Source organism: Mixophyes fleayi, chromosome 1 (assembly GCF_038048845.1).
Source record: "Mixophyes fleayi isolate aMixFle1 chromosome 1, aMixFle1.hap1, whole genome shotgun sequence".
Lineage (NCBI taxonomy): Eukaryota > Metazoa > Chordata > Amphibia > Anura > Limnodynastidae > Mixophyes > Mixophyes fleayi.
In genome coordinates, this window is record NC_134402.1 from 86,594,616 (window position 1) to 86,610,240 (window position 15,625).

Here is a 15,625-nt window from a genome sequence, read left to right on the forward strand (position 1 = left end):
AACACTGTCCAAAATGACTTGGTATATTGAAGCATTACGATTGCCCCTCACTGGAGATAAGGGGCCTAGAGAACAGAGAAACTTGATTTATCACTCCACAGAACACATTTCCACTGTTCCACAGTCTAGTTTCTGTGTGCTCCATCTGACGCTTGCCATTGCTCTTGGTGATATGAGGCTTGCATGCATATATATATAAATATATATATATATATATATATATTGTGGCAAGAGCCCGCTACTGCAGAAGCACACGCGAACAACTTCTTCCTTTTTATGTAGTTTTATTGTCAGGATGGTAAATGTTTTGACACCGTACAAATTTCACAGCATTTCTTGGAGACCCTAAACGCTTGCTAGACATAGCTCAGCTCTCTCAAGATCAGCCAGCTTCCCCAGCATTGATCTCCATGCACAAATGATACAAACAAGCTTTTATACCTGATACTCCTCTCCCAGCCTTAGCTTGATGGACAGGTGACACACCCACCTTCTCTTTAAAAGGAAACGCCCCATCACTGGCTCTGTTTGCACTAAACAGACCCACCCTGTCTGTTTGCTGAGAGGAAGGATCTCTCTTTCATGTAAGTTAACCAAACTTAAACTATTGTTTGTTACACATAGGTCTTTACATTCAATCTAGGTGCATTGCTGCATAAATGTTTTACTTTACTTCCCTGTTTTCTCTGCATATTGCCAGCTAAATGCCTCCTTTTGTTACATATCCCTCCACCTAGCGTCTCCAAGTAGGGGGACGCGGACTTCGCGAGGAGCGCATATTTTCGTGACAACGCATCTGCATTTTTGTGTAGAATTCCAGGTCTATGTTCTACTGAGAACTTGAAAGGTTGTAGTGCCAAGAACCAGCGGGTTACCTTGGCATTTACCTCCCGGTTGCTCTGCATCCATCTCAATGGTGCATGGTCTGTTATTAAGGTAAACTCTCTGCCTAGGAGATAATAGCGCAGAGCTTCTGTAGCCCATTTTATGGCAAGACATTCTTTCTCCACAGTGGCATATTTTTGTTCCCTTGGAAGTAACTTACGACTTAGGTACAGGACAGGATTTTCTACTCCATTCTTCTCCTGTGACAAGACTGCACCTAAGCCAACACCAGAAGCATCTGTTTGGAGGAAGAACCTCCGGGTAAAATCCGGTGCTTGTAGAACTGGGGAGGAACAAAGAGCTAACCGAAGATCAGACCAGGCGGTTTCTGCAGAATCAGACCAGGTTAAGCTATCTGGACAACTTTTTTTTAACATGTCCGTAAGTGGAGCAGCTCTAGTGGCGAAGTGGCTTACAAACCGCCTGTAGTAACCTACTAAGCCTAAAAAGGTTCTTAACTGCGACTTTTTTTCTTGTCTTGCCCAATTTTTGACTGCCTCCACTTTGTCTAGCTGGGGTTTTACACGCCCTCGACCAACAACGTACCCCAAATATTTGGCTTCTCTCATCGCTATGGCACATTTCTCTGGGTTAGCTGTTAACCCTGCTGACCTTAATGAAGCTAAGACCGCCTCAACTTTGGCTAAATGTGATCCCCAGTCTGGGGTATAAATCACTATATCGTCCAGGTAAGCGGCTGCATAAGCTGTGTGAGGTTGTAGCAACTTATTCATGACCCTTTGGAAGGTGGCAGGTGCCCCATGCAACCCAAAGGGTAAGACTTTATATTGATAGAGACCATCAGGGGTGGAAAATGCAGTCTTTGGCTTGGCCGTGGAAGTCAGGGGAACTTGCCAATAAACCTTTGTTAGATCAAGGGTTGTTAAATAATTGCTACCAGCAAGATTTTCCACTAGTTCATCCACACGTGGCATCGGATAGGCATCAAACTGCGACATACTGTTTAGGCGCCTAAAGTCATTGCAGAACCTAATTGTCCAATTGGGTTTCGGGACAAGCACAATGGGACTATTCCACTCACTAGTGGACTCTTCAATTACATCTAACTGGAGCATCTTCTCGACCTCCTTTCTCACGTCCACCCGTCTGGCTTCTGGAATACGATACGGCTTCTGCATTACAATGACTCCTGGCGCAGTGACAATGTCGTGTTCAATTAAGGTAGTGCGCTCAGGAATGGAAGAGAAGACATCCCTGTTCCGGCGAATCATTTCTTCAGTCTGTTGTCTTTGCTGAACAGACAAAGCTTACTCTATGGGCACTTCAGACTTTTCAATGGCAGTACTCACTACCTGAGGAGAGGTTTCCTCATCATGCCAAGGTTTAAGGAGGTTAACATGATATATTTGCTCCTCCCTTCTCCTACCTAACTGGCGGACTCAGTAATTGACAGGACCAACAGCCTCTAGAACTTCATATGGAACCTGCCAACGGGCGAAAAGTTTGCTTTCCTGGGTGGGAACCAGGACTAGGACCTTGTCCCCAAGCTTGAAAGATCGAACAACAGCACTTTTATCATAACTTTTTCTCTGTCGTTCCTAACCCTCTTTTACATATTGCTGCACAATGGGCCCTATCTTTCCTAGCCTCTTATACATTTGGGACACAAATTGTACCAGATTTGGCAACCTGGGACCTTGCTGCTCCCACCCTTCTTTTAACATATCCAAGATACCCCTGGGCTGTCTCCCAAACAATAAGTCAAAGGGACTAAACCTTGTTGAAGCTTGAGGTACCTCACGGATGGCAAATATCAAATAGGGAATAAGAGTGTCCCAATCCCTTTTCTCTTGAGCCACTGCTTTCCTGAGCATGTGCTTTAATGTGCGGTTAAAGTGTTCCACCAAGCCATCTGTTTGTGGATGGTATACAGAGGTGTGCAGCGCCGTAACCCCTAGCAACTGGCACATGTCCTTCATCAGTTTAGACATGAATGGAGTACCCTGATCTGTGAGAATTTCTTTGGGTATTCCCAAGCGTGTAAACATTAATACAAGTTCTCTAGCTATGGTGCTGGACTTTATGTTTCGTAGGGGAATTGCATCTGGATACCTGGTTGCATAGTCAAGCACCACTAGTATATATTGGTGCCCACGTGCAGATTTTTTCAGTGGCCCCTCAAGGTCCATAGCTATCCGTTCAAAGGGAACTTGTACTATTGGTATTGGAATGAGAGGTGCCCTGTACATGGGTTTGGGACAGGTTCTCTGACAAATGGGACAGGACCGGCAATACTTTTTGACTGCCATGTGTGCACCGGGCCAGTAGAACCTAAGCAGAACTCGTTCCCGTGTTTTATCCTCCCCTAGGTGTCCCCCACAGACGTGTGTGTGCTGCTTTTAACACTAGGGGCTAGATTTACTATCAGGCGTGATGCATGGCGGCTTCAAACTGCCATGCATCGCGGCGGTTTTCCGGCGTGTTTGCATTGCAAACAGCCGGATTTACTAATGGGCGCATTTCAGCTTCAATTTGAAGCCGCCGGCGATGTAACGGCGGGATGTAATGCTCAAAGCCGCCGGCGGCTTTGAATAGAACATGGCGCTTTTGCTTTAAATGACGGCGCTTTTGTGTAAAGGCGGTTTTTTTGAAAATTACACCTGTCTCCTGGCCTGTTACTATTGGCTATTTTAAAAATCAGGAGATTTGACATCACAAGCCCTATATAAACCACTGGCCTGACACTTTTTCTTTGATAGGGGTTTGAGGAGTTTTGTGAGAGGAGTTTGGAGGATAGTGGTTTGCTGAGAGTTGGTGAGAGTTGGAGTTTGGTGGATTGGTGGAGCGATATCTGTTTGAAGTGTGAGTAGTCCTGTGGTTTTTTCCTGTTTTGTACATTTATTTTCTCATTTATTTTCTGTCTTGTATTTTTTGTATTTGACTTGTCCTTTGTCTGTGTTACTTGTGTGTGACTGTGTGGAGAGTGTGTCTGTAGGTAGTGTAGTTTGTTCTTTGTGTTTGTAAGTCCTTCAGTGTTTTGTGTTTTTCTGTCTTCTGGGTAAAAATGTCCAGAGATAGGAGGGGAGAACAGGCTGAGGAGAGGGAGATGGAGGTTGAGGGGTCAGAGGAGGGAGAGGGAGAGGTTGAGGAGACAGGACAGGGCAGGAAGACCAAGACAGGGAGGAATGTGCGCTTCTCACATGATGAGAATTGTGTGTTGGTGCACAACATCATTCCCTGCTACGAGGTCATCCTAGGGAACCTGGCAGCCCGGACTCCTCTAAGGCAGCGTCACCAACTGTGGGGGAGAGTCTGTGATGCCGTGAACGCGGTGGGCCCACTGAAGCGGACAGTGGCACACTGCCGCAAGCGCTTCTCTGATATTAAGAGGAGGCTTAAAGAGAAGATGGCCCAGGAAAGGAGGTCGACAAGGCGCACGGGTGGTGGCCCCCCACTTCGTATGGAGTACACCACGTACGAGGAGGAGCTGCGCCAGATAATGCCGGCTGAAATTGTAGAGGGCATAAATGTCCAGGACACCGACTCGCCCTCTTTTGGCCAAGTAGTTGGTGAGTTATTTGTTTTTTTTAACCTAACAGTATTTTAACTGCTTTTCTCTTTTTAAAACTGCTTTTCTCTTTTTAAAACTGCTTTTCTCTTTTTAAAACTGCTTTTCTCTTTTTAAAGCTGCTGTTCTCTTTTTAAAACTGCTTTTCTCTTTTTAAAACTACTGTTCTCTTTTTAAAACTGCTTTTCTCTTTGCAAACGTTTTTTCTTATTATTTTTTTTTTTTTTTGATTTTCAAAGTGTATTTTTGCCTCTAATAGTTTGTAAAGGTTTTTTTTTCTCATAGAAAAAAATATACAAAAATTGCAAACACATTTGTGCAATAAACAGTATATTTGGAAATTGTTTTTTTCTGGAAATACATTGTATGCTTTTTCTAATACATCCAGAATCGCCAGGACCGCAGTTCAGTCCCAGTGCCAGACCTACACCTCCACCTTCAGCGAGAGATTCGGGCACAGACGAGCAAGCAGGTGCGTGATTTCTGTTTAGGAGAGAAATAATGGAGTTACTTGATTTTCTGTGCAAATGTTGCTGTCAATGTTTTTTTTTTTTTCTTTTTATTGTTTGCAATGAGAAGTTAGGGCTACATTTTACTAAACTGATATGTTGCCTATAGAAACCCATCAGAATATACCTTTACTTTATTTATTGCATTCAACAAAATGACAGCTAAAATCTGATTGGTTGCTATAGGCAACATCTCCACTTTTTATAGCATGCAGTTTAGTCAAAATAACCCAGCATGTACTACACAGTCCAAATGATAATGGGTATTAAAAGGATAATAAGTTCATTCGTAAGCAGGTAGCATAGGACTAGAAATCAGGAATGCAAACATTGTGAAAGAATCTGTAGTTGCTAAAGATTATTATTTCCTATCCAGTGTTCAGAATGCAATATACAAACATATTATATACTATATACTTACCGTCATTTTTCATACACAGGGCCCTCTTCATACCAGCCACCTCAGGCGGAGTCCCTGGAAATGTCCCCTGAGCCAGAGGATCTAACAACCATCACCCTGGTAACAGTGGATGCCCCTGTGTCTGGCCTCCAGGAAGTTTCACCTGGCCCTGCTGAACCATCACACCACCAACCTGCACCTGCACCTATGGACCCAGCCAGAGAAATGGCGCTGTCTATTGGCGCATTCCAGCAGCAACAGACATTATTCATGGACAGGCAAACTCGCCACATGTCCCAAATTGCGGCCCAGTTGAGGCGGATACACCGCTCCAATAGTCAACTCCCTGCTGGAATCAACCGTCTGGCAACAGCTTTAGAACAGACCAATCTGCAGCTGGCCCAAATGACTGGGGCTGTGGAGGCCTTACATTCCACAGTACGTGAGGGGAATGCCAATGTGACCCGGCTGGCAGGGCAACTACATTCAGAAATTGTAGCCCGTTTACCGGCACCTATCTCTTCATCCACCACCAGTACCGCTAGTACGCCTAGCACATCTGTACAGAGTACTCCTCCAAGGAGAGGTGCTCGCACCAGGGGTGGGCGAGGGAGGGGAGAGAGTGGCACCAAGCATTGTGATATGCCTGCAAAAAGACGTCGCTAGTGCAATAATTATTATTGCTTCATGTTTTCACAAGTTTGCGTAAGCATTATACGTTATTATTTATTGTGTTCTGCAATAAATGAAGTTAAATTTCTATGGTGTCAGTGTTTCTTTTCTGCTAATTAAACAAGAGTATACTGATGTTTTAAAAACTATGCACTAATTTCACTTAAACATTGACCTCTGACTGTCACAATCCAGGGATGTTCATATTTACCACATGAGGAGTACACACTATCCTGTTTTTAAAGGTTCCAATTTACAAAACATTTAAAATAAAATATAAAAATTGCACTCACATAAAACACATTTTTGAGCAAAAAATGTTTTTCATACTATGTACTTACACGTAAAGTAGTTTGCAATTAGACGGTCTCTAATCTCCCTTCCGCCCTCTGTGCTCTGCACATCACCAGATGTGACACGGACCCCTTCTTCTTCACTGTCTACTGCAATAATCGGTGGGGTAAGTTGATGTATTGCTAGATTATGTATCAAACAGCCAGCCAGGATAATATCAAACCCCTTTTCAGGTGCATACATAGCCACCCAACCAGATTATTCTAGTAACCTGAACCTAGTTTACCAAAGTACAAAGGTACGCTATAACACCCCTCTACTAAATCAGTAAATAAATTGCATGGTGGGAAGACACAAGAGAAAAAGAAACCAAAACAACACTGCAATTACAAGACACTGGCCTTTTAACATATATAATCCCAAAGGAAAAAACTTTGAACATGAAATGGCCCTTTTCCTTCTGTTCTGATTGCCCAAATATCTGAAACAGCACACTGTTTGAACAATCTCGCCGCTCACAAGCAGCGCTTTCATTTTGGTCTTTTGAATGGCGGTTTTCCGGCGGCTTTATAAACCCCCTAATAGTAAATCCGGCTGTTTGTATGTTGAACATTGTTGAAACCGTCATGGCGATGTATACAGAGGCGGGTTTGGAAACATCATTTTTGGCCGTTTGGACGGCGGGTTTAGCCTTAGTAAATCCGGCGATGGCTAAACCGCCGCCAAATCCGCCGAAAGTCGGCGGGTTTACAAACACGCCTGATAGTAAATCTAGCCCTAGGAGTACATGGACCTGAGGAACCATTAATTGTTCTACTTTTTCCCCCTGTACATTAGCAACTCTATGCAGGAAATTATTTTTAACAATAAAATATGGTATACCTTCTGCAGGCTAGGCGGATTTCGCTACCCCATTTACCTCAGTCACACTTTTAAAGGCATGTTCCAAAGGGGCATCATTAAGTTGGTCGTGAGCAAAGTCCTGCAGAGGAAACAAGATTAGTATTGCGGATCAGTCCGTATCCTCACTGACAGGCGGGATGGGCTCATCTGCGACATCACCGACCAATGCTAGTTTGGACTGTCCATGTTTCCCCGCAGGTGAATGCTTTTGTGGAACTCCTGCTGTGACTCCCAGGATGGTATTCCGGTTTGGCGGTTCCCAAAGATCGATGTCCAGATGTTGTGGATTCTTAGGCGATTCCTTTAAGACTGGGCTTCTGACCGTTGCATCAGTTGCCGGCATGTCCGGCCGGATCCACTCACCGAGGACATCATTAAACAGTGGGAAGTCTCGCCCCAAAATGAGTGGATATGGGAGTTTAGGTGCTATGGCAGCTACCACCATAACAGTTTTGTCTTTGAGTGTAACTGGTAGTATTGTTCTTTCATACTCCTCTGTCGTGCCATGTACGCAAAGAACCTTCACCTTGGGCAACCGAGAAGTTATGGTTTCGGGTACGGCAGAGCTAAAAACCAATGAGATTTCACTCCCCGAGTCAACCACGGTGAGAACAAGGTTTTGGTTGATTAGCACAGTCACCCGGAACAAATAAGGACTTCCTGATGTTGGACTTATGGTAAACAGCTTGGAAATGCAGGCCCAATATGTGCCACGGAACAGTCCATGGGTTCCTGTAGTTTAGGACACTCTGCCTTAAAGTGGCCTGGCTCACCACATTCAAAACACTTCAGATTAGACAGCTTTGCACCTGGCCCTCTGTCCGTAGCAGTTTTGCAATTGGGCCCTGTAGCAAGGATTGCCAAACCTGGCTTTTGGCGTGGCAGCGGCTTTGGCACAAATGCAGGTTCTTTAGTCATTTGCTGTAGCGCACAAAACCTTTCTACCATGGTGGCAAGCTCTTCATAAGTTTGTGGGTCTGATTGCAGAACCCACCTTTGCAAATCGTGGTTCAGCCCCCGGATGCAGTGATCTATCGCCAGAACTTCAATAATCCGAGAAGGCGAATTCTCCTCAGGCTGCAGCCATTTCTTTAAAATTTTAGAAAGCTCAGCCACTTGCACTCTGACCGGTTTTTCTTTATCATAGCTTCATTGGTGATAGCACTTGGCTTGGCCTGGCCCCGAAACTCCAATGCAAGCCAATATCTCAGACTTTAGGCACAAATAATCATAGGCCCTTTCCTCATCTAGATCCATATAAGCTCGCTGAGCTTCACCAGTCAGATAAGGCGCCAGTCTCTCAGCCCAATCTTTAGGAGGCCATTTTACCTTTTTTGCAAGTCTCTCAAAAGACACCAGATATGCTTCTACATCATCATCTGGTGACATTTTCTGCAGAACCCAACCAGGTGGTTCATTTCTGTCATGCCTCACCTGGCTTAACTCTTCTCTTAAGAGATTTGTGTTTTCCACCTGTGCCTCAGCAACTCGTAGCATCTGAGCTTGCTGCTCTTGCTGCACAGCGGCCACATTCACGAGGGTTCTCAGTACTTCCTCCATGTTGACGTCTGCGCGGGTTGGGTAGCGGAAACTTGCTTCCCGGAGCATCCCACTCCTGACACCACTTGTGGCAAGAGCCCGCTACTGCAGAAGCACATGCGAACAACTTCTTCCTTTTTATGTAGTTTTATTGTCAGGATGGTAAATGTTTTGACAAGGTACAGATTTCACAGCATTTCTTAGAGACCCTAAACGCTAGCTAGACATAGCTCAGCTCTCTCAAGATCAGCCAGCTTCCCCAGCATTGATCTCCCTGCACAAATGATACAAACAAGCTTTTATACCTGATACTCCTCTCCCAGCCTTAGCTTGATGGACAGGTGACACACCCACCTTCTCTTTAAAAGGAAACGCCCCATCACTGGCTCTGTTTGCACTAAACAGACCCACTCTGTCTGTTTGCTGAGAGGAAGGATCTCTCTATCATGTAAGTTAACCAAACTTAAACTATTGTTTGTTACACATAGGTCTTTACATTCAATCTAGGTGCATTGCTGCACAAATGTTTTACTTTACTTCCCTGTTTTCTCTGCATATTGCCAGCTAAATGCCTCCTTTTGTTACAATATATATATATATATATATATATATATATATATATATAGATATAGATATATATACGTGTGTATGTATTTATATATATATATATATATATATATATATATATATATATATATATATATGTATACATTTTTTGAACATCGGCTTTAATGTACTTATAAATGTAATGCATTTATTTTATATGTTTTTTGAGGTGTGATTGTTATAATTAGTACTGCAGGCAACACTAAGAGCTGTACTTTTTTCCTATTATTTATACAATTCAATAGGGAACTCAAAGTTTCCTTGTATACCTGTGAGAGTTGCTTTCTGTATTAATATATTTATATAAATTTCTATTTTTTATATGCTCTTGAGGACTACTATGCGCCAATATAACGTTGTGTATATTTTATTTGCTGTTTTGTAACAGTTAATAATGTCATTAACCGTACGTTAGCCACAGGATAGGCTTGATAAATAAAACACAATAAATGGGAGTATGCAATGTTTTGAAAAGCCGCACATGTAGAAATAAAACACATAAAATATAATTGGATTAATTCCAATACACTCTCCTCTTCTTTTATCCTATCATTATCTATTAATATTCCGAGGCATAAACATTTGTATCTTCTAAAGATTGGTGAATTTCTTGCTGAATATGGTTGGGGGTGTTCCTTGCTAAATATGGTGCACACGTGTGCCTCATATAGCTCTCACATGCAAAATAAATAGTTTGTTTTACAGGACAAGATATTTAAGTATAATAAAAGGAGTGAAGAAAGAGCATTCCTTGTGGCTGCAGAACCTTTTATCTCCAAGCAAATGGGCTTCAATTTTATATGTTTGGCACAGATGATGGAGATCTGGTCTCAGGCTACACTTTCATTAATATGCGTTTTACAAATTCCTTGAAAACTTTATATGAGAAAGTGCATTTGAAGATGTAGCCAGGGGGGTGGCTGATAACTTTTAGCCAGGGGGATAGTCCAACCAACTGCCCCAGTGTATGCCGCCACCAGAGTATGAATGCCCAAATTACAGAGGGGTGTGTGTATTTTGAAAGCCTAGCACTAGACCACCTCCTCTTCCTTTCATGGTCCAAAACAAATGCCCTGCATCTGCCCACAAGCCAGACAAAGTCCCCATAAATGCACTCTTTCCAATTGTTAAAACTAATTTTACATCTTTTTCCAAAAAATAAAAATGTGCCAAACTTGCAATTAGATTGCCATTGTAGTAATTTTCATATGCAAAATGCATGTTTGCGATGCTAAATCGAGTATATTAATTTAAAAAGGGCACATAACACAAATCATCATTTGCTCTGCAGACCTGCAATTTTGTACTTTCAGAAATGATCCTTACTGCTCCTGTTCGTACCATCCTATCAATAGACGATGACTTGTGGTCGTGTTCTTTCCTGGACATATCTGGGCCCAGATCTATTTCCACAATGCTAATACTAATTGCTTGATGAAGAGGGAGGAAATAATTTTAGAATGCTATTAAGTGATTGTTAAACAGACAAAGGAAGCTTTTTCTGTTGAATAACCACTGTTTGGTGCATGCGGCTCCCCCTTCTTGGGCAGAGCAGCTTGAAGTGGAACATACCTGTTCTGACAGCTCAGGACAGTCCTTCAGAATTGGAGCTGCCCTACCAGTATCGGTATAATTGTCAGAGAGTGCTTATTTACCCTACTTGTAGCTTTGACAACCTACTGTTGCTGGTGTCTTAAGCACAGTTGCTGCTTGGCCAGATCATGGAATGTCAGGGCCCTGTTTGGAAAAGAGATACTATTCTCTTCCTGGAAAACAGAGCAACAAGTGAACACTCTAGTCCTCCCTCCCCCTAACCAGCTATGGCATTAAATCAATACCACCCAAGTATAATAATTATTCCTCCTTCTGCACCCAATATTAAATAGCATCCATATTTAATTAATTAGTCTGTTTTCCCCTAACTTCACCAACCAGCCCTGTTATTCAGTAGCAGCCATATTAATCTATTTCCCCATTTCCAGCAGGATCTGCATTCCTACAAAGTGTGATTTTACAGGGGCCATTTCAAAAATCAGAAAGACAGCAGCTGTGTATTCAATAGGCTTTCTTACAGTTAGGTAAATGAATAGTATATTGATTTGTTGGACACATAGATAATGTATAGTGCTCTTAATTCATATTCACTCTCAATTTTAAATGTCTTAATTGTGTTATTTGCTTTACTTTTATAATTGACTTCCCTATGAACACTGAAACTCGCTGTTAGTGATGTACATTGTTAAGATATATCCAGCCATATTGGATTAAGCACTAACATTGCAGCAATTTGGACATTGTTGAATACCTATATTTGAAGTTGTTTCTTGTTATATTATTAAAAACATAATATAGTTATTCTGAAAAATGTGTTTAGGCATGGCAGGTGTTTCATTTTTATTTTCATTGAAGAAAATGAGATCCATAACAGCTCACTATAGATGCAAATATAATCATACCAAGCTTCTAAAAATACTGCACACACAGCAAATTAATATTGTTCCTTTCTTAGCAGCAGCACATATAACAATGAGAATGAACAGTGAATACTCTCAGCATGCATTCACTAACCAATATTTTGCTTGAGTAGCATAACAGAAAGCATTGTTAGCAATCGGTATATTATTTATAGATTGCAGTAATATATTTTATTTGATTATATAATATATTTTCTGGTTTATTATAATTTACTAAAGTACTACTAGTGCACCATATAAATATGCATATAATCTATCTTACCCTCATGTTTAATATATTAAGAGGCAATTCAACCCTTATATTGGAAAAAATGAGTGATATTCGTCTATGGAGCTCCTGAACTACATAATTATGCCTATTACTTGCTATAGACAGCCCTCTTGCAAAAATGTATAATATATTCTCAAATCAATTAAAAACAAAAAATATATTGCCATGCATATTTGATGAAAAATATGACAGAGAAATATATATTTGTGTATATAACATTATCACTTTTATAACTCATTGTACATATAATGCCAATGATTAAGTTGGATGGAAACAATTAATGAAATGACTGATTCCACTTCCTTTGAATTAATGTATTTGCAACACATGGGTATTTCATTGTTGACTAAATACATATCATTTTAGAAATTCACAGCTCATGGACTGATGGGTTAGAAAGAAGTCTTCTTAGGAAAGGAAATACATCAACCATTTCACATCCCGTATGAACCCCACTCCCCTGATAACATCAATCACTCTGTTTGAATGTCTGCTTGCATTTGAATGTGGGGTCAGTTCTGCAACTGTTTTTCAATGACCATTTGACATTCTGCCTGGGGAGCGCTTTGAGACTAATACATTTGCCAGTCTGCTCGGTGGCTTTTAGCTCTTTGCTAATTTCATTATATATTTCTTATTTAATCAATATAATATTAATATTACTGTATTCTGGTGTCATGGGTCCCAAGCTTATGTCATGGGTCCCCCATGTTTTCAGTAAAAAATGTTATTAATATTTTTTCTGTATCATTTATATCTATTTTTGAGAGATTGAGAGGGGGCACAGATTTTTTTTTTTGGCCTCTGTTTCTGCTTCTAAATTACCATTTCCATCATTTTTCAAGTCTCTCTCCTTTCCACTGCATCATTAACTAACCCTGCCACTTGTAACAGCACACATTTATATATGTTGCTGGTATTATTTATTTCCTCTGATACATCTTAATTTAATGTCATAAATCTCTTTTAATTCAATCATTTACTGATCGTTAGGAATTTATTTTGGTCAGATGACAATACAATTTACTAACCTGGTAAAGTAAATATAAACACCAATTTCTAGGACTCCCGTCCATCTGAGCATTGACTTATGTGCATGTATGTGTATCTATTTAGGCACATATACAATTATAGTTTTATATGATCTACTCTGTTAATATACACTATTTGTATAAAGTGAAGCTGATATATTACACAAACTAGTTCATTTCTGGTATTAGTCATTTTAAAAACAAAACAAAGTAAAGTCTCTGAAGATCAATAGTAATGTTTAAAATTCATAGCAGTGTTCTTTCCTGAACATTTTTCCTCAAGGCCAGAGAAATAGACTGCTTACTAGGAAGCAGTGTAATGTATTTCTCTAGCCATGTACAGTGAATCAAACAGATTAACCCCATGCCCCCCTCTAAAACATGATTTATAACATAATTTGGCTGGGCATTTTGAACATCTTAGTACCTGTCTTCATTTTGTTAAAAACATTCATCAACTTCAATTATGTTCTTTGATGTCTCACATCTGTCCTTGTAGCAGAAAAATATTTTATTCAAGAAAAATGTGCAGAATGCAGTATTTTATTTCATATTAGTTGTGTGTATACCGTAAGTGACGTTACCTATACTATGACCTGGTTTATAAAAAACTGGGAAAAATGTCTATCAACCTTGGCCTTTATTGTAAATAAAATTATCCAAATGACCAGATAGTGGGTCAGAAATTTAAGTTACATTTTTTAAAATAAATAACAAAACCAATGTCTGAGACATGCAAAGCATTGTTCTCATTGTTCTCATAAAGTATTATGTAATGATATGAACAGCAATGTATACATAGTGCAAAGCATACATAACAAATTTCTATCCAGTAGACCTGAATTTGTGTGTATTTGTATGAACTTATTTTATTGGACTCTTGAGTGCGCTCCTTAAATATATTACACAAGCATGAGTAGAAATATACACAAACACTTCATGTTTTCTTTTTCTAAACGTATATTACTATAGTTTTTCTACATTACAACCAAGTATTATTATCAAGTATTAGTGTAATTGTATCACAGGTGGTTCATTATAAATGTAAAATAAAAAATAGGAAAGTATTAATTGCTATACAACATTGAATAAGAAAAGCTATCTGCCAGACAGATAACCTATGGCAGATTATTTCATATTATACAAGAAAAATAATTAGTCCTTTAGGATGTTTAGTATTAAGCTGGTGGATCCAAAACCTTGTTTACAATACATGAATCATTTCACCTCTACTTCTTTGCTTACAGACATGGTCCACTCCTTCTTATCTTAGGAACAGGAACCTTTCCTTCTTACATTAGGGACATTGTCATTCTCTTCTTAGCTTAGGAAGATGGCCCGACCATTTTTATTTTATTTTTATCTATCAGTTGGTGATCTCCTTCTTAGCTTAGGGAAATGTCCCTTCTCTTCTTAATTTAGGAACACGGTCCTAACCTTCTTAGTTGAGGCACATGGTTAATTATCACTTACCATACTTCATTATGTATGTGAAAATTCAGGGAAGTGCTGGTGGCAGTAGAAGTTAATGCTGATTGAATATTTGTGTTGCCTAATTTTATCCTTTATGTTTTGAGTAGTAGTCAGTACACCTGCTTATAGAGTGAAAAACCACAATGCCAGTAAATCAGAATAGAAAGGAACTGTTCTTAATTATAAAGTTTGGATTTCCATGGATATTTTGATCTTGTATATAATATATACTGGACCAGAACCTGCATCCAAAAGATCCACTAGGAGTTATACCTCCTCCAGGTGTTGCTACTCACTTTATAACATAGCATGTTTAGATGAGAAATTTCTATACTGATGTTATTATTGATGTTTTATAAGAGTTACTCTCATCAATGGAGTGACTCCTTTTAAAATCAAATATGTTCTGATTGGAATATTAACAAAGAGGTAATTATTAATGTTTTAATGCAGATATTTTTTTTCTAGAAAGGTTGAGTTATATTAGTTCATTATATTATTTTAGAATATTTTTTAAAATAAATATATCTTGAAGCTATAAGCAATTAATTTCTTTATATATTTTAGATTTGTATGATACTTTGGTGTTCTATTAGGTATTATTCCGAAATATAAGTATAGCAATAAGTGCAGTGTTTTTATTGTATGTACAAGGGTATTTAATCATATATATCAGGTACTGTACAAGGACTGTAACCAAGTATTGAGCAATGTTTTCTTGAATGTAAATGTGCAAAGTGTAAATGAAAGGCACAATATTCCTTCATAGCTACAGAGTGAACGTGCTTTTTTGAGACATATGGTGCAAAGTCTTTAGCAGATGGTAAACCAGGAAGATGAGTGAAATGGTCAATGTTACTAAAGTGATCCACTACCACCCACATGAGAGTAAATCCCATTTGGGGTTTGATGACCTCACAGAGTATGCACCAAACTATGGTTTATGCTTCATTCTAAGTATATTTTTATCTATTATTGATCATTTGATTAACAAGAGGAAAGTGGCGCTGTTTAGTGCAAATGAGCAAACATCCTGCCT

General features: G+C 39.8%; 1 protein-coding gene across 1 annotated transcript; it reads left to right on the plus strand.

Moving 5' to 3' along the window:
- Nucleotides 1–3,891: 3,891 nt before the first annotated feature.
- LOC142113149 (uncharacterized) lies at nt 3,892–12,531 on the plus strand. The gene is made up of 4 exons (XM_075193988.1): nt 3,892–4,415; nt 4,803–4,886; nt 5,364–5,867; nt 12,449–12,531. The coding sequence occupies exons 1-4, from the start codon at nt 3,911–3,913 to the stop codon at nt 12,529–12,531; spliced, it is 1,176 nt and encodes a 391-aa protein (XP_075050089.1). The 5' UTR covers nt 3,892–3,910.
- Nucleotides 12,532–15,625: the final 3,094 nt, after the last annotated feature.